The following is a 23164-nucleotide window of genomic DNA, read 5'->3' on the forward strand; positions in this document are numbered from 1 at the left end:
AAATAGAATACAAAAGTTTCTTTTTGCAAATTAAGCATCAAAATTCTGACAAGAAATTTAAAATCCAAATTCGAGTTTCAAATTTAGAAGCTAAAACGTAGCTGCAGGGTTTGTATCTTCAAACGTTACATCAAGGTGAGTTTTCAAACTTTGGAGATCAAAACAAACTAAAAAAATTAACTATTCACCATTACGTAATATCTTTTAACACTTAATGTCGTATTGTATTTTATATTATACAGCAGGAATAAATTAAAATATGGCAAAATATTATGTTTTAAAATGTCTTTCACACACTGTACGCCCAAAGGTCAGAGACGGTTAAAAATAAATAAATAAATCTCTAAAAAAAATTCCCGCTATGTTTTCTGGCATTTAGTAAATAGAAATAATTCTGGTAAATGTTACAAACCATTTTGTAATGGTTTGTAACATTACAAACCATTAGTTTGTAATGTTACAAACTAATGGTTTGATCCAACTTCTCTTAAATTGGATCAAACTTAAGAGAAGTTTGATCCAATTTAACTTCAGACATTGAGAAATAAATGTCTTTTTATTATCCTTAAATGTCTAATTTCAACTGTAAATAAGGTTTTCAATCAAACGTTAGATTGAGCTTTATTACCAAACTGCACAGTTTGAATGCCAAGGACTTTATACAGAAATCAAACATTCAGCTTTATTGAAATTCAAACATTCCTGATGCATAAAATCCACGAACTGCAGAAAGAAAACTTACCGTTGGAGACAAGATGGTGTTTATGTCAAGCTGACCTGAGAAGAAGAAACAGAGATCGGTAAATAAATGAAAACCAGAACCTGAGGAGGACATTTTTGGTCTCTACACGCCGTTCGTGTCTCACTGAGTTTAAATGGCGGCAGGAAATGGTGCAGCTTCTCTCCGGGGGTCAAAGGAAACGATTGGGTCGACATCGCCGCTGCCGCCGCCGCTGCTCCAAGTGGCTCCGACTTTGCTGCCGTTGTCGAGGATTTCGTGTTTGGGTCAATTTCAGCTGAAGCTGCTGGAACTTTAGATGCAGGATTCTTCACAGCAGCTACATTTAAAACAAAGACGTCAATTTAATGGATCAGGAGAATTTCACTTAAGAGGCCGAAATCAAAATCGTGAAACACATAAAAAAAACATTTAATCACAGGTCTGGACAATAAATCAATAATCAACATCAATAGATTATTCAGTAGTTTCACTGAACTCCGGATCCAGAACCGCACGGTTTCCTGGAGGTTTAGGCTGAAGAAAAAAAAAACTGTAAGCAAAGTTACCTCTTTGGTTGCCTAGCAACAACCTGCTCACTTACTCGTGGTTGCCTAGCAACACCCTGTTTAAGTAAATGGCAGTTAAAACTTCAGCCACTTTGTCTTGTAACTGCTTAAAAATAAACATCAACGGCAGGGAGAGAAAACTGAGGATAAAACAGGAAATGTCACACCACCAGGTTTACTTTCTGATATTTAAAAACAAACAAAAATAATCAATTTATGAGACAAGTACACTGTCCAGCCCGAACAGTTTAGTTTATTTAGGCAAACAAACACCAACCAGAACTACCCGAGTTTCCTGAAATGTCAGTTTTGGTCTCCGGGTTTTCAGCAGACGACGTTGGTTTTGGGTTTATGCGTTTCTGGAGCTGTGACGGCGCCTTCACAGCGGTTTGAGGATTAGTTAAAGGTTTACACGGCTTAACCGTGGGGGCTGATATCAGAGTCTTCGTTGGTTTAGCAGGTGGAGGCTTTTCATCTTCAGTCTTTCCAACTTTAGATTTAGCAGCATTTTCACTCTTATTAGTTTTTGCTTGTTGCTTCTTGTCCTCGGTCTCGGTTTTGTCTCTCGGCACCACTGCAGATTCTTGAGCTTTTTCACAAACGTCAGGCTGTTTTTCTGAAACGTTGGACAGCACGTTTTCATTTTCTATCGCACCAATCTCCATCTTTGTCCCAGATCCATTGGCAGTCAATTCCTCTCTCGATGGAGCACTGTTTGGAAGATTTGTGACTTCTTGGACGGGAGGTTTGGTTTTAACGGGAGAATCAGACGAAGGAGGTTGTGGTTCATTTGTTGTTGCTGGATTCTTGTCATTGGTGTCTTCGGTGTTGTGTTCGAGATCCATTTTTGTTTCGCCTGAGTCTTTGAGACGCTGCTTTAGGCTCTTCACACTGAAATTAAAAGAGGAAATTGGATTATATATTTTTTAAAAATCTTTACTGATAAAGTAAATAACGTGTTGAATGTAGAAAGAAGTTTTAATGCTTCCTTCCTTGAACAGGTTAGGATGGATCTATGGCCTATACAAAACATGTTCATTACATTTGATGCACAAAATCATTCTTGGATAATAAGATTTTATTCTGATCAGTTCTGCCCGAGATGTTTTAGAATTTTACACTTGCAGGTGAAACAGATGCGCAATTACATAACCATACATCTTTGATAAGCAGAAGCGGAGCCTCCTGCACAACCAACAAGAATGCAGCAAGTTAAGCCAACAACAAAACACTCGCCTTCCCCAGCAGCCATTGTACAGTGTATTCAGTGGTAAAACCAGCTGAAAAAAAATGTGGAGGAGTTCTACTTTGGTTGCTAGGTAACGGGCTTTGCTTGGCTGGGGTTGCTAGGTAACTGAGCAATTGGGAGATTTTTGAAGCAGCTCATTTTCCAGACTCCAAAAACTTGCCAAAAACAAGTTTATTTTACCTTAAAGTGCCTAGACCGTTTTTAGAACCGGAATAAAAGTCAAATGGAAGCACAAAAAGTGTGCAAAATGTGAGTTTTGCATAATAGGCCTTTAAATAAAGAAACGGCGTATTAAAACAGAAAGACTTCAAACTCTCTATAGATATGTTAATGTAAAACATGAATGTGAAAAACTTTAAAAACTCTTAGTGACGTCACGTCGGTCATCATTTCTCCTGCTTTCTTGGATAAAATACTCACGATTCAACACTCTGAACTTCACTATTCCTGTAGTGAGAGAAAAAAGATGAAACTAGTAAGTTGATGAACGTTGCAAACTAATTTCCATCAGGAATGTAACATTGTTTTCATATAAAATGGCAGGTCGTACCAGTCTTCTGGCGAACGTCCAAACCTCTCCACCACCTGCTCTACTCCTCTGGATTCAGCCATCTCGATGCACAACTACATAAATAAAGTAGCAAAAATAAAAGATGTTTCTTTTAATGCTGAAATAAATCTAAGCTGTTCTGATGAATTAAGTAAAAACTTTTTTGAAAAATGCCTGTTTTTGCTGTCTCACCCTGTTGGCTAGCGGCAGGAAGCTAACAACTGTAGAGACGTTTGTCACTGATTTTACGGCGGCCATGATGAGGTTTAGGGAGGCTTCAGAGAGCGCCACACACACCAGCCGCTCATCCAGACACTTGAGTTCAGGAACACGCTGGAAAACGTTTGATGGAGAATTTAATTCCATCATGACACCATATTTAAAGAAGGGAACTATAACTTACAGCGTTGCTCCATTTCATTAGCGTTTGGTACATCAGGTCCTAAAAAGACAGAATCCAAGGAAATGGTTAAGGTCATCACAAAATACACGACACTGGTTGGGCTGTGGTGGCGCAGGGGTTAAGCACAACCCACATATGGAGGCCTTAGTCCTCGATGCAGCTGTCGCAGGTTCGATTCCCGACCTTGGTGACCTTTGCTGCATGTCTTCCCCCTTCTCTCATTACCCAATTTCCTGTCAATTAACTATCAAATAAATGCAACTAGACCCAATAAAATCTTTAAAAAATAATAATAATAATACGCGACACTACAAATATACTGCTCAAAAAAATAAAGGGGACACTTAAACAACACAATATAACTCCAAGTAAATCAAACGTCTGTGAAATCAAACTGTCCACTTAGGAAGCAACACTGATTGACCCGACGAGGGTCAATCAGTGTTGCTTCCTAAGTGGACAGTTTGATTTCACAGAAGTTTGATTTACTTGGAGTTATATTGGGTTGTTTAAGTGTTCCCTTTATTTTTTTTGAGCAGTGTATTCATCAGAGCCTTATCTGACCAGACTTGTTTCGATGGACTTCCAAAAATGTCAAATGTAAGATAAATGTCACAAATTGACGATAAGATAAAGATTAAAACAAATTTCTGATTTGACCAAGTAATAAGGTTTTTTTTGGTAGCTTGCCATTAGTTTTTCATATTCTTGAATCTCACTAGTTGACCCTCTTTTCTGTTTTTGTTTGTGGGTGTATTTATTGGGTAGCTAGCCAGTTGCTGAATTTACACTTATTTAACTCATCCCAAATCTTAACACCAGATCTGTATTCGCAATATTTTTTTCTTGCCTTTTTTCATTTAATTGCTCTATATGCTACAATTAAAGACAAATGCCACTTTGCTGACCCCTTCCACCTCTCTGACCGCCATACCTCACTGGATCCAGGATTCATCTCCTCCAAGACCAGGTGGACGTGCAGCTTGTGGCTTGTAAAGGAAACTCCCTTCTTGAGGAAATCTTGAACAAAGTTGTAACATGATCTCCAGTCGTTGAAATACACAAAAGCCTTGAATGGAAAATAAATTTTAAAAAACATTCATGACCCCGTTACAACAGGAATATCTGAGCACATCTTAGTCTGCACCGTGAGATTTTTACCCTTTTCTGCAGTGGCAGAACCACAATGTTGTAGAACAGAGTCTGGAGATTCTGCTTGGTGAAATATTTCCACACCAGCTTGGCGACATCCTCGTGTTTGTAGTTTCCTTCGGGTAAACCCGTCAACATGACGGTGGAAAACTTACAGGCCACAGAGACGGATGCCTAAGTGACAGAAGAGTGAAAGATTTTTACGCTAAACTCACCTAAACCTTTCAAATAAAACACAAACATGGAACCGCACTTACCAACAAGTCCTCCTCTTTAACAATCGTCCTAAATTCTAGGAGATGAAGTCAGATTAGGTTTATTGCTTCTTTTGTGATATTTGATCATTTGGTTTCCAATTTTTTTTTCTTACTTGGAATGATGAACCAAGGCGACGCCGTTGGGAAGAGGAAGGGAGCGGTTGTCATGGCGACTGAAAATGGTGCCCAGCTGCCCTCTGGGATGCTGGTATTCATCGGCGGGATGATCGGCGGGACGATCGGCCCGGCGACGACATCTTTGCTTTCCGGCGCTGCTGTAGCTGCCAGGTGTGGTGCTGTGTAAAGAAAAGCAAGTTAAAGCAACAATTTTAATTTCCATTTACGCATAAGACAAAAAAAAAGGTAATTAAATCAGATTAAAATCATGTTTTTGTGATGATTAACCCACTTAACCTATAACACATTCCTCTGGTTTTATTAATATAGTTTCACTGGAGGTCGTTTACTCTGACAGATTGAGAAGTTTTAAGCTCTAGTGCTTGAGTGAAGCAAGGTTTAGTCCCTGATATGAATATCGTTAAAAACAGCTGATTAAAATCTTGCTATTTCATTCATGGTTTTGATCGTCTACTTGTTTATGCAACATTGGTGGAGATTTTGCAGATGATCCAGTTAAAATACTATAACTGGACAAAAAAGGGGAAATTATATTTCTATCATATTATGAATATTTTCAAAAATAAATTTTAAATATATAATAAAAAAATTTCTTCTACATATTTTTAATACATTATATAGTGTATATTTTTTATTTTCAATATATTTAAAATGTCTTGTATTATATTTTTATTTCACACCTGAAATAAAAAGTGTGTTGCAATTGGGGACCAAATAGCAACATTTGTTACATTTTCAGCTGCTGTGTTTCGCTCTGTCAAACAAACTGGGAAACAGTTCCCCTCCTCACCTGTGGGGGCGCTGCACCAATAACCACTGAAGGAAACAACATGAAAACCTCTGGGTGCAACATCCTTCTTCATCAAGTGTAAATAAAAATGAAGTGAAGTCAGATTTTAGCGGTTATAGGATTTTGCTTTGTCTTTAGCAGAAGGCTACGAGTCATTTCTCCTGCTAGCATTAGTGTTAGCACATTTGTTTTGGTTGTATAATTACCCAGAGTACCATGAACATTAGTCCAGTTTCTGTTTTTGGAGCGGTACCGGGTCACCTAGACGCTCTTATATGCATTTGAGTTCACGTCAACCGAACAGAGGCTGAGGTTTTCAGGTGGACCAGAGTTCGCTTTTTGGTCAGTGTGGTTTTTAGTAGCGCATCTGTTGAGGATGTTCAACGTTCAGAAACGTTTTTCTTACTCGATGATGTGACGTCGGTCTGGGGAGGTTTTATCCTGGAGACGTTATGAGCAGGGCAGCGTCTCTGCAGGCTGTACCAAACCCCGATCCGATCAGCATCAGCCGCGGACTCAAACTCGATAAACACCTGAAGCAGGAAACGCCAGAGTCAGACGGTCGGTGATTCAAACCCGGACAAACCTTTGAAAGGACAGAAAGTTTCTACCTTGTTGAGGAGAGGAAGGAAGTTTTTGACAGAGCCCATTTTCCTCAAAGTTTCCCTGAGATCCCGGGCCTCGCTTGGTGAGACGTTCTGGATGTAAACGGTTCTGGTTCCGTCGTCGGTGACCGGCTGCTCCAAACAAAGCAGAAACACCGGAATGAGCTTCATTTGATAAATCCTCATTTAACAACCATTTAAACAAAGGAGCCGATACTTACAGAACCGATCATTTCCATTAGAGATTTATAAAATCCAAACTGAAACGAGAGTAAAATGGTCATTTTATTGGTGCAGCACATTTTCAGAAGCAACGCAAACTGATTTACAGGACTGGAATGAAAATAAAAACAAACATTTCATTGCAGTGATAAAGTAAGAAAAATGGATGAATTTTCTAGAGCTTATTGGGACGAAAACATCAAAATTCTGAGAAAAGTCAAAATTCAGAAAAAGTTAAGAATTCTGAGGAAAAAATGAATAATTTTAAAAACAGTCAAACTTAAGAGAAAAAAAAGTCAAATTTCTGAAAGAAGTCAAAATTCCAAGAAAAAATGTAATTATGAAAAAAAGTCAAAATTGTGAATAAAAATCAGAATTCTAAGAACATAAAAAAATCTGAATAAAACAAGCGTCAAAATTCTGAGAAAAAAAGTCAGAATTTCAAAAAAAGTTACAATTCTGAAAAAAAGGTCAAAATTCTGAGAAAAAAGGTCAGAATAAAAAAAAAAAAAAAAAAAGTAAAACTGCTAAGAAAAACCGAATTCTGAGTTAGAAAAACGTTTATATTTTCTCAGTGGTCTTAATCCTCCTTTATATAAAAACACAACATCTGTCGTGCCAAAAACAGACCAATTAAAAGTTATTTTAGAGAATAGAGATTATGAATCCATTTGCTTCAATTGCAGAGACATCAACTAATCATAATCTCCAGCTGTTATGTTTTAATCCAGTTTACCGTTGTCATGACGACCCCACTGCTGATGATCTCAACAGAGAGTTTACATCCATTCAGAGTCAAACTATCCTTCGCAGCTATGAAAACTTCCTGTGCCTTCTGGTAACTTTCCATGAGGACAAACGCCTGAAAAAACAAAAACATTGAATTCTGCAGTACTCAGTTTGATCAGCAGGAAGGTTCATCTGCTGGCGTTTACCATGCAGGCCTGAGGAACCACAAAGATGCTTTTGTCCTCGTGCTGAAACCCAAATCTGTGCAGCAGGTTGCTGATGTCCCCCTCAGAGTAGCAGGCGTCCCGATACGGTGGCAGGTTGGTTACTAACAAAAGCCTCGACTGAAGGGGAAACGGCTGGGAGACGAAAACAGGATTCAGAAAAGACACAGGAAATAGAAAAAATGCTGTGAATTCAGAAAGTCCAATCACTAATCCACTGGTTTTTATTGAACAAAAGAAGCTTTTATGATCATATTTCTCCTCATCTTTCAGTTTTTGTTAGCCTTTATCTGGAGCAGTTGTTAAAAATGTATTAATGATACATTTTGATAATTTAACAAAAATTCCCACGCAGGTTTTTCTGTATTCTCTTTAGATTCACAGGTAAAACGTGGCATGAGGGGTGCAGGGGTTACGCACCACCCACATTAGGAGGCTTTAGTCCTCAACTCGGCCATCGCAGGTTCGATTCCAGGCCCGGTGACCTTTGACCCTCGTCTCATTACCCACTTCCTGTCAATTCACTATCAAATAAAGGCGACTAGAGCCAAAAAAACGCTGCTTTTAAAGTCGGTGAATATTTTATATTTCAGTGTTTTATGTGCCAGTTGTTGCACTTTAATTATTTCAGTTTTTGAGCCACTTTTGGATAACATCCGTCTGGTCTTCTTATTGCCGAGAAAGATTTGTATTTTTGTCTCATATTAGTTGTTCTGACTGGTTTTTCTCAGATATTTTGGCCAGTCTAGAGTATAAAATGCACAAAACTGCAGATTTGTTTTGAAACTGAAATAGCTTAAAAACTACAACTGTTTATGTAGAGAGAGCAAGATTTTTTCTATTTTTACATTTATTTTTCAATAAAATAAGCGACATAGTATCACACCTTTGTTAGCAATAAAAAAGAAAGTAGCTGCGTGTCTGTTTGAAATGTGCGCAAAACTTTGTCAAAATTCCACTAATGTAAAAAAAAAACCAGTTTTGCAATTGTGGTGTTTCCATTAAATAAGAAATGAATTTAAAAATCACATGTGAATAAGTTTATTTATGCAAGAAGTAATTAAAATCATCCTCCTGTCTCCGTCTTCTTTGTCGTTTCTGCCAGTAGTAACATCCTGTTACTGATCATGTGACTCGTGTGACACAAAAACAAGCGTTTACTTTGAAGTTTTGCCAAACAAAATAATTTTAAAAGTAGGAAAACCACTTCATCCAAGCGGGAAAACTTTTTTAGAAAAATGTGATTCTCCCCTCCCACCATATTGGCATTTCCCTTAAATTTATTTTCATAATTCCAATTTGTGAAATTTTAAGTTTAATGGAAACGCAGCTAGATAAAGAAAAACCAGAGAAACAAAGAGCTGAAAATAGCAAACTTTCTGTCCTCTTCACTCAGTAGCAGCGTAGACACTGAAGAGAGTTGGCGTTATGCTAACCCGGTGGGTTTTAGTCGTGATGTATTCGATGAACCACCAAAAATAGTGGATTTTTGAACTCGTCAGGACAGACTGCCCTTAGTATCCACATATAAAATATCATGCACAAATATATAGAATACGTAGTTTGAGGACTTACTTTTGGGGACATGATGATGCTATGACCAAGACAACCTGTGGTGAGCAGTGAAAAAACACCATCAGGAATCAGATTTTAAATCTAGGACTTTATTTATTCCCCCACACATGTCGGATTAACACAGATTATGGTTTCTTACAGATTTTTTCTGGCTGCAGTAAACTTCCTATCCTCTCCCCGGCAGTGAGACAGGAATCTGGTTGTTCTATGACCATTTCCTGGGCTGCTGCCTCCGTTTGGACGGATGGAGACGTTTCAGTGGACTCGTCTGGAACGGCGCCGACGGCGTTGGAAGGTGGATCCGTTTGGATCGTCTCATCGGGATCTATAAGTCAGAGAAAACTAAAGTTTTTAAGGAAGCACTGACACCAGATTTTATATTCCTACTGAAAAGCCTTTGCAAAACGACAAGGAGGCGTTTTGAGGATACGTCTGTCATAAAACAATAATACATTTAAATTTAACTGGTAAATCCCACCATACTTAAATTGTGAGTACTCTGTGCTTAACAGGTTTACAGTGCCATTTTAAAGCACAATCAAAAAACTATGTTAACTTAAATTGTTTTGAAAAAAATGCTACATATATTAATTTTAAAAAATTTGACTTCGTAATTTAACGCCTTGAAATTGGGCCTCTGTCTCTTTAAGAAGCTCCAGCTTGTGCAAGTCATCACAACATGGCTCCTCCATTAACCCTGCAGCAGATGCAGAGCTCCACCAGGTGTTTGCCAATTGGTGCTGGCTAGTCTGAAGGAGCTGAGAGGGGGAGGAGCTGTGTCCTTGAAGGCGGGGCTAGGCCCAACCAGGCGTTGTACGCAGCTGAATGGTTGCCATAGAGATTAAATGTTTTCTCCAACATGCATGAAAGAATCAAAGCAACACTCCAGGTGCGTTTTTTGATTGCAGCATAATGTAAATCTCAGAAAAGCTGATTTTACATTATACTGCCCCTTTAAAATATGTTTATGAATTCCTTATTTTTCCAGAAGAGAGTGACTAGCTGCGTTTCCACGGACCTTAAAATTGTGCAAATTGGAATTACACTTAATGAAAACACGGTAATTTTGAAAAACTCACATTTTCCAATTTAAAAAAAATGCATTAGGATGTTATTGGTTTAAATGCATCAAAATTTCAGTTTTTTTTTTTTTTTGTTTTTTTTTTCAAAACTGCAACAGAAATTTTTCAGATCGAGCGAGTCACATGATCAGCAACCGGATGTTACTACTGGCAGAAATGACAAAGAAGATGACAGGAAAGTGGTAGGAGGAGGATGGCTCTGTGTTTTCTAATAAAAAAATTAACCTTTTCATCAAATGAAAACACCACAATTGCAAAATATTGTTTGACAAATTTCTGCATAAATTTGTAACAGAAACGCAGCTAGTGTCTCTTTTTACATTTTCTATGCTTTTTGCAAATGACAAAAATAATCTTTTCAGTCTTTTATCATCTGCAAACACTTTTTCCTTAAAATAATCACCACACAAACATTGTTTAGTTTTAAACTGAACGTACACGGTGTGCAGCCGACAGCGTCTTCTGCTGCAGATGAAATCTCCCTGCAGGGTTGACATTCTTCCTCCGTTTTATTTGCTTCAGTTTTGGAGTCCAGGACGACATCAGGAGGTCCAGACAGTTCTTCCTCCAGCTTTGATTCGGATTTAGAAACTGCTGATTCGATTAAAGTCGGCGGCGCGGCAGAATTAGCTTCTGCAACTTCAGAGATCGGTAAATCCACCAGAGTTTTCAAGGCCGGAGGCTGACCGCTGGCCGCTGACGGCTTCGCCTCGAGGTTTATCTTGATCTCACCGGCCTCTTCCAGACGCTGACTTAGATCCTTCACACTACAAATCACAAAACAACTGCTAAGTAATACATAAAATATAACAAAAGAATCCTTTCTGACTGAATATTTAAAACATAACTTTTGTTCTCATCTCTGATTCACAAAGTGATGCTAAAGCAATCGATATTTATAATTTATGTTGGTTTTATCTCCGTTAAATAACTTTAAATTTCCTAACAAATTAGAGCTGCAACTATTATTTTAATAATCGGTTATTCTACTTTCTTTTCCTGACGATTAATCAATTATTCAGACAATTAATCGGACAAAAAAAATGCCACATTCAGCCATTTTTTATTCAATGTTATAAATGCATGAAAAATATTAACAAATAGTTATTTAAAAAGAAAACATGGTTGTCTAAATTGCAATAAACAGCAGTCCTTTATTTAATATTTGATATTTTGTACGCAGCTAAAAAATATTTCCAACATGTGAAAAGCTCCTTCCTCTGCGATTGACTTATCAATACGGTTTTAAACAGACCTGTTGATTATTTTTTTGGACTAACTGATTAGTAATTGGATCGCAAAAGGTGGTTAAGATTAGTTTTTTCTGCTAATTTGAAAAAGGTGAAGCTAAAACTATGAAACTTTGCTGCTTTAGGTCTATTTTGTGTTTACAGACAAAGGTTAAATCTAAATGTAAACTTTATACATGTTTTGTACAGTTTTGGCTTAATTACTACTAATTTAACTAATTACAGTTAAAGATTAATCAATTACTAAATTAGTTGGATATTACTTGAATAAGCGATTGAACACAATTAATCCAATGAATTATTTCAGCCTTAAAACAAGTAGAAATTGTTCAGCACATAAACTAATTATTAGAAAAAACAACATTTGAAGAATTAGCCACTAACATCTTTACGAACTTCCTCTGCTTCACAAAAACGTTAAAAAAAATCGTGAAACTCACCTCTCAACACGACCAATCTTTCCCCTGTAGGGATGAAATAAAAATAACTTGGTGACTAGATCCTTCCCAGAAGACTAGATCACTCTTAACACACAACAGGAAAACCTCCTACTTTATCTTTAGTCGTCCCAATAATTGGGGCGTCGGAAAAGGAAAATTGGGTCAAAAATCGTCATAAAAATGTTGCCGTGACAACATTCAACTTCTGAAACTGTGCCGTGTTTTTAATCTCTACCCCTCAGCTACAGACAACATACCAGAGATACGTAGACAAAACTTTCTTCAAGGACATCTCCTGCAGCACCTTGGCAGCACAACTGGGAGAAACCATTTCGATGCAAATCTGCGAGAAGAAATTAAAAACGTAAAAAACACCAACAATACTAGGTTTATTTTAAGTACAATCATAAAAAATGCTATATTCTCCTAAAAGTTCACGTTTTCTAAAAAGTTAGTCAAGAAAATGTAAATGACTACTTTGATACTGCGAGTCCTCAATAAATTCACAGTAAAGTGATTTTGCGATCCATTTCACAGAAACCAAACAAACAGGTTCTGTTTTTTAAAAACACATTAAGTATAATTTTTAAGAAATTTCCTGATTATAAAGTTTTTCTTTGCTAGACATCATCATTTGAGCCTTTTTTTCTGGGATTAAACCCGAACATACAACCTAAAATGCAATAACAAAACAGCAATAAATATTTAAGTTAAAGACAAGACCAGAAAACATAGGTGTGATTTATATTTACGTATTCATGATTGCACATTTTGCAATTGGTTTATTGATTGAAGGTGTTCAGCATCTAATTAAACTTGTATCTACAGGTGGTTGATTTAGACTTAAAGTTTTATTACAATATCTTGTGGTTCTCTTGTAATTAATCTTGTAATTTATTACTTCTTTGACATAGCAATCATAGCGCCTGGAAAAACATTTCCATTTGTAATAAAGTTCAATTTGAATCATTAAACTGCAAATTATAACTGCATGTAATCATATTTTCAAATCTAATGACGCTTTCATTGAACAAACATTAAAGAAAACATTAAAACTAAAACCCGGTGACAGTTTAGTGAGTTTTAAACTGGAATGACAACAGTAAAAATTATCAGCAAAATAAGAAATGTATCACAATAAACGATAAACGTTAAAGGCCCACCCCAACTTATATCCGGTAAGTAACAAATACCTTTCCTGGAAAATGATTAAAAATGGTCTAATCTTAAAAATGAGAACATAAAAGGTTTATTGTGAGGAGTGGAGGCGGGTTGAGTTGCTGTACCCTGTTGGTGAGCGGCACGAAGTTGATAAAACTGTCGATGGCAGCGACTTCCTTAATGATGCTCTCGATGAGATTCGTATTCGCTTCATAGATCTCCACGCTGACCAGACGCTTCTCCAGGAAGAAAAGCTCCGGAACGTACTGACAACACAAAACCAGGAGTTTGTTAAAGCAGGTCGTTTTATTTAAATACTCAAAAAAGTAAAAACTTACACCATTCGTCCATTTCATCAGAGTCCTGTACATCGTTTCCTGCACAAAATAAATTAAAAGTTAAATAAAAATATAAAGGGAAATAAGCGTAAAGGTAAACAAAAACAATGATTGCTGGAGGTTAAAGGTCAGAGAGCATGCTCAGATAACTTTCCATACCTCACTGGATCCAGGATACATGTCCTCCAGCACCAAGTGGACGCTCAGAGTGCAGTTCCCGACAGAAACCGGCTTTTTCACACAATCTGAGACAAAACTGCGGCATGCCTCCCAGTCGCAGAAGAACACAAAGGCCTAGCGGTGAAAGAAAATGTGTTTAAGGTTATATTAAAACTCAAAGGTCAGTTTAAGACAGTGGTCCCCAAACTACGGCCCGCGGGCCGGATCCGGCCCGCCGCCACATTTGGTCTGGCCCCCTGAACAATACCAGAGAGCATTCAGATTTTTTTATATTGTATTTTCCGGTTTATATGTGGATTTTTCTTCAACCACCAGGGGGCTCTTTAGCAGGAAGTGTGTCCTGTAAACTGTGGGTGTTTTGTTTTGCATGGCGCATTGCTGCCATCTGTTGGACTTTTAGGGAACTGCTTGACTTTTATGTTATTTAATCAGTACGGTTGTTTGCTAGCGGTAGAGCAGATGAACACACGTGTTTGTTATGAACGCCGCATTCCAGGTTTCCCTCAATGAAATATATACTAGTCAGTCCCAGTGACCTTCCGCTTTATTCTGTTATGATAATGTACAGACTGACTAGTATATGTACACTAGTATACCCATGTGCTTTCTGGGTAAAAATCAATCAAGAAACGCCCCCCCCTCCCCTCCCCGCTGAACAGTTTCAACCTTCAAGCTACTTGAAACAATAACAGGGTTTGACTTTTGTGCAACAGGCAATCGGTCTGCAGGAAGAGCTCCTCACCCTCCTCTGCAGCGGTAGCGCCAAAATGTTGTAGTAGAGAGTCTGCAGGTTCTGTTTGGGGAAATAACGCCACACCAGCTTCGCTACGTCCTCATGTTTGTATTTTCCTTCTGGTAAACCCGTCAGCATGACGGTGAAGAACTCAGAGCCTGGGTGGGGAGTCGTCTACGGGACGTCAAGTTCAGAGAAAATCAGAAAAACCCAAGACAAAGAAACACCTCTGTTGATTCATAAACACTGATTTAGAAACACTTTCAATGCCAACAGCAAGATTCTGATTTCTTGTACAGGAAATGGGGCCTCACCAAAATGTCTTCTCCTCCTTGGACCGTCAGAAAACCTAAAAATGGTGTTAAAAAAAATGAACACAATCAGGAGAAGTCTCCAACCGAGAGCCTGGTGTGTCTGCATCTTGCTTCTCTTACTGGGGATGTTAAACCACGGACACACAGTTGGGAAGACGTAGGGCGGCGTCATCATGGTGACCCAACACGGCGCCGTGGTGCCCTGAGGAACGCCAGATTTCACATCTGGGATTCCAGCGTCAGGTAAGATCTTCTCACCGTCTGGCAGAGCTTTCAGCGGCAGCTTTGGTGCTGCATAAACACCGACAGCATCATAGAGGGTGTTTGGTTACTTTTGTAGAAAAATTGCAACTTATAGCAGGTTAAACTTTTTCGTTTGGTTTTAGATGATTACGTAAATCCATTCAAACAACACTTTAAAATGTTTTTGCTGATCAAACAACTCACTGATCTGAGTTTGAGGCACTTAATTCAACAGTGATTTAAATGAAGTTGTGTTTTCTATAAAATGTTTTGCCTCTAGGATGAAGGAGTTTTTCTGGCTGCATCTAAATTACTTTATTTCACAAAACTGCAATTGGAAACACTTTTTTGCAGCATCACAGAAATCATGTGATCAACAACCGGATGTTACTGCTGGCGGAAATGACAAAAAAGATGACAGGATATTTCTCATTAAAATAATTCAGTTTTTTCTCTCTTCCTACTTTTTATTCCCTTCGTCTCCTTAAAACATGTAGAAATTTAAAAAAATAAATTTTTTAGCACATTTCATTCAACGTTTAAGCTTTCATGTCCTTACGTTGTGATTTCTTGAGGCTTCTTGGTATTTTCAGCCTGTTGACTGTGTGGATGAAACCCAGTCTCATCAAGCTGCACCAAACACCGAGGCGATCTGCATCGTAAACCGTCTCGAATTCAACAAAAACCTAAAAAACAAAAACAGAACTAAATCCATTAGGTCCTTCTCTCTATATGGATTTGAATATAAACCTTTAAATTTAATACCTTGTTGAGCAGAGGCAGGAAGTTTCTCACACGACCGATTTTTCTCAAAGCTTTCCTGAGATCAGCGACGTCGCTTGGCGAAATGTTCTGGATGTAGATTATACTGGTTCCATCGTCCCTCATGGTCTGTCAGCGACAGCCGGAAGAACGTTAAACCACATATATCTGCTTTTCCTCCATTTTTTCTGGTGTTTAGCCCCAGATCTTAAATCATAGTTAGTTCAGACAAAACTTGAAGTTTCACGTCATTTCATCAGAGAGAAGGTTTCTCCTCACCAACCTCACAAACTGATCTGTTTATCCTAATCATCCTTCTTGCATTTAATATGTTTTTATTATTAGTATAGTTATTGATCCATCTTCTTCACTCAGATTGAGTCAACTGCTCCTTTTTATTTTTGTTGTCATTTTGTAAAAAAGTAGAGCTTAATATTAGTAAAAATTGACGTCACAATTTTTTTCCAACTCCGTAAAATAAAAATTGAAGAAATTTTCAACAGATGTCTTGAATACAACCTTACAACTGCCAAATTGACAATTAACTCACACTGATCCAACCTCTTTTCGTACAAGTTTTAATGTCTATTTGAGAAATTCAAATTTTTTGTGCTGAACAACATCTATAAATATTACAGTGACAATATTATTGCCAATTTTTCTTCTTTCACTGTTATGCGTTTACACTAGAATGAAAAATGTAAGTTCATAACACTTGGCATGTATTAGCTAACAGTTCTTTTTTGTGATATATTGTACAGCCCAAGTAAAAAGTGACAATAACAAAGAGTTTTTATGTCTTAACCTCCTAAAAAAAAATCTCTACACACGTTTGTACAAGGTGGATTTGTTGGAAAATGCAATGTAGTTGCAGCTGCCAAACTGAGCAAGGGTGTTCTTACTTTCCAGGGTCAAACACTGAAAGGAAAAACTTGACAGTTCAGCAGCGCTAAATAAGCTGCAGCAAAACAAAACCATCCAAGAATGTTTGGGTTACTTACGAGAGGCGTTAGTCCGGTGAGAGATTTATAAAACCCAAGCTGAAACAAAAACAGAGTAAAAATAAAATTTTACCGTGTCTTTAGGTTATTTTGTGGGGTTTTAATGTTGTTTAAATTAACTTTTTAATTTTTGATGGTATTGGTTGCAGTTTGTTGTTTTCATCAGTATTTTATTTTTTTATTCTTTTCATGCTTACTGGTGTCATTAGCATGTCTGTTTCCACGATCTGCAAGAAGAGTTTCTTCGATCTGAAAAAGAGATGGCCGTGGACTGCTGCGATGATGAGGCCGATTACTGACCGCACATTTGGCATGAGCACAAAAGCCTGAAAAGACAGAATGTTAGAAAACAAAATTCTATAAAAATTATTTTTAAAAAAAGAAAACAAAATTCTACCTTTTACAAATCAAGTCTGATTTTGCTTAAATTTAACACTCATTTGTCACAATTTGATGATATTTTTGATACAAGCCAATGTGTGAAAATATAACAGTAAACATGCCAGAGTTCCGCTTTGGTTGCTAGGTAACGGGCTGGGCTGGCTGGGGTTGCTAGGTAACGGCGCAGTGCCAGTCAAATGTAACTTAAAATTCCAGAGGTTTTTGAAACGACTTAATTTCCAGACCCTGAAAAACATCAACTGCATGTTGTTGTTTTTTAGAGCTCGGGCTGCTTTTAGAAGCAGTTCAGACCCAAATAGAACCACAAAAACTGTACAAAATGTGAATTTTGCATAAAAAACAGAATTTGTCAAGTAACATGAGTCAATATGCACAAAGAGCATAAACATAGAACGGTAGCGAATCTTCCTGGGAGTGCCTGGCCAGTTTAAACATACGGAAATCTACAGAAGAAGCCCAGCAGTTATCACTTGAATCAGCTGAGGTCAAAGTTCATGATTAAACGATAAGGAACAGGCTGGGGGGGATTGAAAAACCCAAAAGAAAAAAATATATTGCCAAAAAACATCTTGATATTCAAAACCTTAGAAAAATTATTGTCATACTTCTGCTAATATCGTAGCTAATTTTTAGCTTAGCATTTTAAGGCTACTGCTAACTTTGAAAACGTTTAGCTCACTTAGCTTCCACTAAGTGAGCACACTGCAGACTGATGTGACCCAATTCCGATTTTTTGGCCGGGGTCGTTCACACTGCCAGTAAATGCGACCTTTATGCGTTCTGCAGTGTAAACGGGCAAACGACCTGTAAGTGTCCTGCATGCGCACTAGAGGGCGAAATAGCGTCAGCGTTCTCAGTGTTCTGCCAACCGCCATAAGAAGAAGTGTTCAGTGTTTGCAGAAGTAAACATGGAGGCTAGCGGTGGAGCTCAGCTTACACATTTGAAGTTGTTGACCAACTGGAGCAGCATATTAACAACTTAATCCTCATATAGTCCGTCATGGTTGTTGTTTTTCCTCCCGCTTGCGCGTATCAGGATGTATAACAGTAAGATTTGTTGAGTGATGTTCAGTTCGGATGAATGCGACCTGAACGTGAGGTCGCATTTGAATCGGATATGTGTCGGATATGGGTCACATTCGGAAAAGAATCTGACCTGTGCTGTTCACACTGCCATGAAAAGATTGGATACAGGTCGCATTACGTCAAAAAAAAAAAAAAAATCGGAATTAGGTCACTTCAGGCTGCAGTGTGACCTGCAGACACCCAGAATGCAGAGTTTCAACCAAACACAAAAACACAACCAGGTGCTTACCATGCCTGTCTGAGGGATAACGTAGATGTTGTCGTGTGCGTATTGAAATTCAAATTTACGGAGCACGTTTACAACTTCCTCCTCCGTGTAGGAGCCGCTATAGTCCACAGGAAGGTTTGTTATCAGCAGCAGTGTTGAGTTGAGAGCGTAAACCTGGAAGAAAAGAATAAAATGAAAGAAAAGTGGTTGTTGTTAAAGCTGCGAAGGCAAAAACCTGAATAAAATACGTAACGTCAAAATTAAAAACAGTTGAAACTTCAATAACTAATTTAGATAATTTACATGGACAAAAAAAACATTTGGTTCAATGTTTTGATTCAGACTCAAGTACTAAATCAAGTTTTAGGAGAATTTTTCCTCAATAAGCTACATCAAAAAGCCAAAGGGTAAATAAATCTTACTTTGGACGACAGGATGATTCCTGCAGGAACACACTCTAGATGAGTGTAAAAAACAAAAATGAAACATTAAAAATCAAAAGAAACGTTCTGTATTTTTTTGAAAATACAAACGGGTTTCTTACTGAAATCGTGTGGCTTCAAGTAATACCCAATCTTCTCGCCGACAGTCACCAATAAGGACTCAACGTGGTTCGGAGCAGCAGCTGCTGCTACGTTTGGAAAACAGGCGATCGGGTTCTTCTGGGTCAGAACATCAACTTTAGAAGAGAAATGATTAGCACAGCGGACAAGATATGTTATTACAGAAATTAAATTTGAGTGAATCATTTTTATTTTTGTAGAAAGAAGAAAAATAAAAATTGTGGATTTTTTTCTCTATATATCTTTTAGAGCAGGGGTGTCAAACGGCTATTTGTGGCCCTGGGCTGACTTTGTGCAGCCCCCCCACCCCCAAAAAAAGTATGAAATTAAATTTAGCAGACAATCAAGCCTAAAAGATTTTACAGACTACATGCAACCGTTTCATAGCTCTGGATCTGCAATTATTTACACATTTCTCTAGTGACTAATGTCTGTTATTGATTAATTAAAACATCACATTCTTAGTTTATTATCAAGAGGGTTAAAAAATATATTTTGGGTGATTTTAGTTGAAAAATATATTTTTTTGGCGAGGGAATAATTTTATGTCGATTTTGGCTCATGAGAAATAGCACAAGTCTTTCATTTTTTATTTCATATTTGAGTTTGAAAGTCAGGTATGGTGAAAAAAATTACAAACGGGTCATCTCCAACATACCTTTTTGATTATTTTTCTCCTCCCCTCCAGTTTTTTGCGATGAATCCAAAGGTGTCTCAGCAGAGCTTCCTGCAGACTGCAGTTGAACCTCCAGCTGTTTGCCATTGGTCTTCAGGTTTAGCGCTGCCAGGTCAGAAGTTTCTTGAGTTGTTGTTGTCTGTTGACTCATCTTTGGATCAGCAGGTTTATGTGCAGCGGTGATAACTTCACTGCCTAGTTGAGGATGTTCAGGTTCAGCTGGGGAGGCATTTGTAGAGGTCACTTCATCTCCTTTGGTCTCAAGAAAATCCATTTTTCTTTTCATCACATTACCATCTGCAATACCTTCTGTCTGCATGTTTATTTCAGCTGTGGAAACATTTGCCTGCCAAGCAGTGTCTTTTGAGAGGAAGGCAGATTTGTCAACCTTTATTTCATAACTGTCTGTTCTTAGGGTTTGACAAACCGCAGAGAGGTTTTCTGACGACGTCAGCTTGGATGACACATTTATGTCCCTAGATGAAGTTTCTTCTTTTTCTTGGCTGATTTGTAATTGACTTTTATTGGTGTTAAATTGTAAGGTCTTTGCTTTAGCAATCTCAGGTTTTGAAATCTGACAATCACCTGGACTGTTTTCCGTCGCTGGTATTGTGGATGTAATAACCGCCACTGAAAGGGAGGGTTCAGATTCTTTGACGTTTGCTTGATCACATTTACTAAAGTTTCCAAATGCCGTTTTTGAAAGTTTTCCCACTTTACCTTCTGAGAGACATCTAGTGGTTTCATCCAGCTTTTTATTTGTAGATGTTTTTGGAGCCTTGACCTTCACTTTTGCAACCATTTTCTTCCCTTTCTTTGCTTTAGGAACAGTTTTCTTTAACATTTTTCCAACCTTGGTTCTGTCTTTTACTGCAACTTGAGATCCTATGCCTTTTCTGGAAACTTTATTAGTTGGTTTGTTTCTTGTGCCACCAGAATCAGGATTCTTTCCAAGGCGTTTGGACTTCTTGGAATCTGGATCCATTCTTGATTGGACTTTTGGCAAAGTTTTGTCTGAGGCTTCTTGAGTTTTGACGATTGTCTCCTGAGTCTGAAGTGGATGTGGTCTGGTCACCACTTTACCAATCAGTGGCTTAGTCTTTTTCAGTTCTGGATACAAAACATTTGAAGTTTGCTGTTCATCTTTAAAAGAATCTTCAACTTTTGTTAAGTTAGCGACTCCAAAACATTTAGTAGTTTGATTCAGTACATCTGAAGATGTTTTTGAAGCATTGACCTTTACTTTTGTGACCATTTCCTTGCCTTCGTTTTCTTCAGCAACAGTGTTCTTTAATATTTTTCCAACGTTGGTTGCATCTTTCACTGCAACTTGAGTCCCTTTGCCTTCTCTGAAAACATTACCTCCTGGTTTATCTCTTGTGTCACCTGAATCAGGATTCTTTCCAAGGCTTTTGGACTTCTTGGATTCTGGATCCATTTTTTGTTGGACTTTTGGCAAAGGTTTGCTCGAGGTTTCTTGGGTCTCCTGAGTCTGAAGTGGATTTGGTGCGGTCAACATTTTACCAACCAGTTGAAGCTGTGATGCATTTGAAGTTTGTGGTTTATTTCCCAAAGAATCTTCAACTTTCATTAGTTCGGCTACTCCGCAACATTCAGCAGTTTTATCCAGTGGTTTACTTGCAAATGTTTTTGAAGAATCAGGCTTTACGTTGGTGATAGTTTTATTCTCTTCATTTGGTTCAGGAATAATAATCCTCCTTATCCCTTTAACTCTAGTCTTTTCTTTAACTGCATCTTCTTGATCTTTTTTGAAAACTATAGGTCCACTTCTTTGATTTGGGAGGCCAAAATGAGGCCTTGTTTCCAGACTTCTGAACCTCAAGGAAACCAATTGTTTCGACTGCTCTTTTACTGATACAACCGACTTCAAAGCCTGTGTTTTTTGTGAGTAAGTTTTGGATTTGGAGACGTGTGATCCTTTGGAAGACAAACGTTTTGCTTTTTTCACAAGTTTCTGATGTAAAGACAAAAGCGTTTTTATAGGAAGGAGGTCCAAGCTCTCAGATGAACCCAGTTTCTTGGTGTCCCCAGATTTTCTGTCAAAGACACAAAAATACATTTAAGAAGTCAAACAAAAAAGCATTTACTTTCCTGGTAGCTTATGTGATATTATGCTGTTTACAAACGGCTACCCAAACCTTACAGGCACCAGAAAGGCCTTAATCAAGTAATTTGCATCAAACAAAGGGTGAATGAGTGGCATTCACAATTTAAGAGCTGAGAACCACAATAAAACAAAAGACATGGCAACTTATCTTCTTTTCAGATTTATTATTCATAGTGAATGTGTACAGAAATGTTTAGCTTTAAACCTGTGTAAAGACTGGGGATGAGTGAAAGAGAAGATATAAAATAAAAATAAACATTAATCCAGAAGTGGTCTTGAATGCTTCAGCATATGGTGATACAATTGAAAGTGGAAAAATGTAAAAATATTTTGGTGATTGTTACTGTATAATTCATAAAATTATTTAACTAAATTTAAGTCACAATCATAACTTACAGTTTATGATGTTTTCTTCCATGTTGTGAGGTGATGGAGAGGGCCTTCTTGTCCTGTTAACACAACACATTGTAGATGGATAAGATTAATACAATCTACAGTCATAACCAGAAGTTTTGGGACTGACGCAAATGTTCCTTTGAGGCTTTAGGAAAAAGCCAACTGCTTGTTTTTACATTTGATCCATTTTGATCTTTATACGAAACATAATAAGCTTCACACCTGAGAGGTTTGCACCAGCCTCCCACTGTTGATCATTTTACCTTTTGCATAATTTCAGTCTGTCCTCGATGTTTTTAATTGAACCTCGCTAGCTTCTTAGAGAGGCAAAGATTTTTCACCAATGAGCTTCTGATGAAATCAGAAGTGTGCAAATTCACCCATAACCCACTACTGCCAATTTTGACAATGAGCTCCACACAGGTGGAAACACAAGTTTCTAATGTTTGCTAGAGATATTTTGATATGCCTTCACTTCAAGATTGGGAAACAGTCATCAGGTCCAACAGTCTTGATTTTATCTGGCCACTTTTGTGGTTGTATTACGAAACAAAATTAGGTTTGCTCCTTTTGAACCAGTGATGCATGTCTTCCTACACAAATTTTTAGCAATTTATTTAGGCTACAAAAATGTAGGAATGATGAAGCCAACATATCTTAGCTTGATGAACTCAAAGATGCACACCAACCTTGGTCTTTTTAGAAGATCTTGCATGCTTCTGCTTGAGTTTGGACAGTATTTTTGTGGAAGATGGTGATAACTGTCTTCCATTTGATGAATGTGTTAAGCCCTTCCTGCTTTTGTCATGTGAGGTTAATCCTAATGATGACTGTGAGGAATCCTCATTCTTTGCAAGTTCAGCCAGTAAAACAGGAACCACTAAATCTACGACATCTTTGATGTTGGACTCTCCTGAGGCAGACTTGATAGCTAGAAGGAGAAGAATGCATGAGAAAGAATTAGCATAATTATAGGACAGATGGAGACACTCTCCAAGTAAAGACGTTGCCAACACTTTG

General features: G+C 37.8%; 1 protein-coding gene and 1 long non-coding RNA gene across 4 annotated transcripts in view; one reads left to right on the plus strand and one right to left on the minus strand.

The window, feature by feature from the left end:
- Positions 1-23164, minus strand: part of LOC103480617 (uncharacterized) — a 40505-nt gene that overhangs the window by 10647 nt on the left and 6694 nt on the right. Inside the window, exons 6-43 of one of the 3 annotated variants that reach the window (XM_081599809.1) lie at positions 22834-23075; positions 22145-22197; positions 19927-21677; positions 19603-19839; positions 18926-19060; positions 18804-18838; positions 18403-18555; positions 16883-17011; positions 16686-16724; positions 15688-15813; positions 15482-15608; positions 14800-14970; positions 14680-14714; positions 14375-14539; positions 13612-13746; positions 13453-13491; positions 13240-13380; positions 12211-12296; positions 11954-11977; positions 10702-11030; positions 9321-9506; positions 9182-9216; positions 7589-7741; positions 7390-7515; positions 6653-6691; positions 6438-6563; positions 6233-6359; positions 5012-5194; positions 4899-4933; positions 4651-4815; positions 4424-4558; positions 3490-3528; positions 3279-3419; positions 3087-3160; positions 2957-2983; positions 1565-2178; positions 867-1058; positions 743-777 (exon numbers count right to left, since the gene is read on the minus strand). In XM_081599809.1, the coding sequence (XP_081455935.1) occupies positions 743-777; positions 867-1058; positions 1565-2178; positions 2957-2983; positions 3087-3160; positions 3279-3419; positions 3490-3528; positions 4424-4558; positions 4651-4815; positions 4899-4933; positions 5012-5194; positions 6233-6359; positions 6438-6563; positions 6653-6691; positions 7390-7515; positions 7589-7741; positions 9182-9216; positions 9321-9506; positions 10702-11030; positions 11954-11977; positions 12211-12296; positions 13240-13380; positions 13453-13491; positions 13612-13746; positions 14375-14539; positions 14680-14714; positions 14800-14970; positions 15482-15608; positions 15688-15813; positions 16686-16724; positions 16883-17011; positions 18403-18555; positions 18804-18838; positions 18926-19060; positions 19603-19839; positions 19927-21677; positions 22145-22197; positions 22834-23075 (6584 nt within the window). Of the gene's footprint in view, positions 1-742; positions 778-866; positions 1059-1564; positions 2179-2956; positions 2984-3086; positions 3161-3278; positions 3420-3489; positions 3529-4423; positions 4559-4650; positions 4816-4898; positions 4934-5011; positions 5195-6232; positions 6360-6437; positions 6564-6652; positions 6692-7389; positions 7516-7588; positions 7742-9181; positions 9217-9320; positions 9507-10701; positions 11031-11953; positions 11978-12210; positions 12297-13239; positions 13381-13452; positions 13492-13611; positions 13747-14374; positions 14540-14679; positions 14715-14799; positions 14971-15481; positions 15609-15687; positions 15814-16685; positions 16725-16882; positions 17012-18402; positions 18556-18803; positions 18839-18925; positions 19061-19602; positions 21678-22144; positions 22198-22833; positions 23076-23164 lie in introns of all 3 variants that reach the window. The other 2 variants (XM_081599808.1, XM_081599807.1) reach the window with 2 other exon arrangements.
- LOC145548813 (uncharacterized) lies at positions 9413-10506 on the plus strand. Its single transcript, XR_014084806.1, has 4 exons — positions 9413-9671; positions 9832-10070; positions 10170-10241; positions 10362-10506. It is a non-coding gene; the product is annotated as an uncharacterized LOC145548813 (long non-coding RNA).

Source organism: Poecilia reticulata, chromosome 18, assembly GCF_904066995.2.
Source record: "Poecilia reticulata chromosome 18, P_reticulata-male-v2, whole genome shotgun sequence".
In the NCBI taxonomy this organism is placed as follows: domain Eukaryota; kingdom Metazoa; phylum Chordata; class Actinopteri; order Cyprinodontiformes; family Poeciliidae; genus Poecilia; species Poecilia reticulata.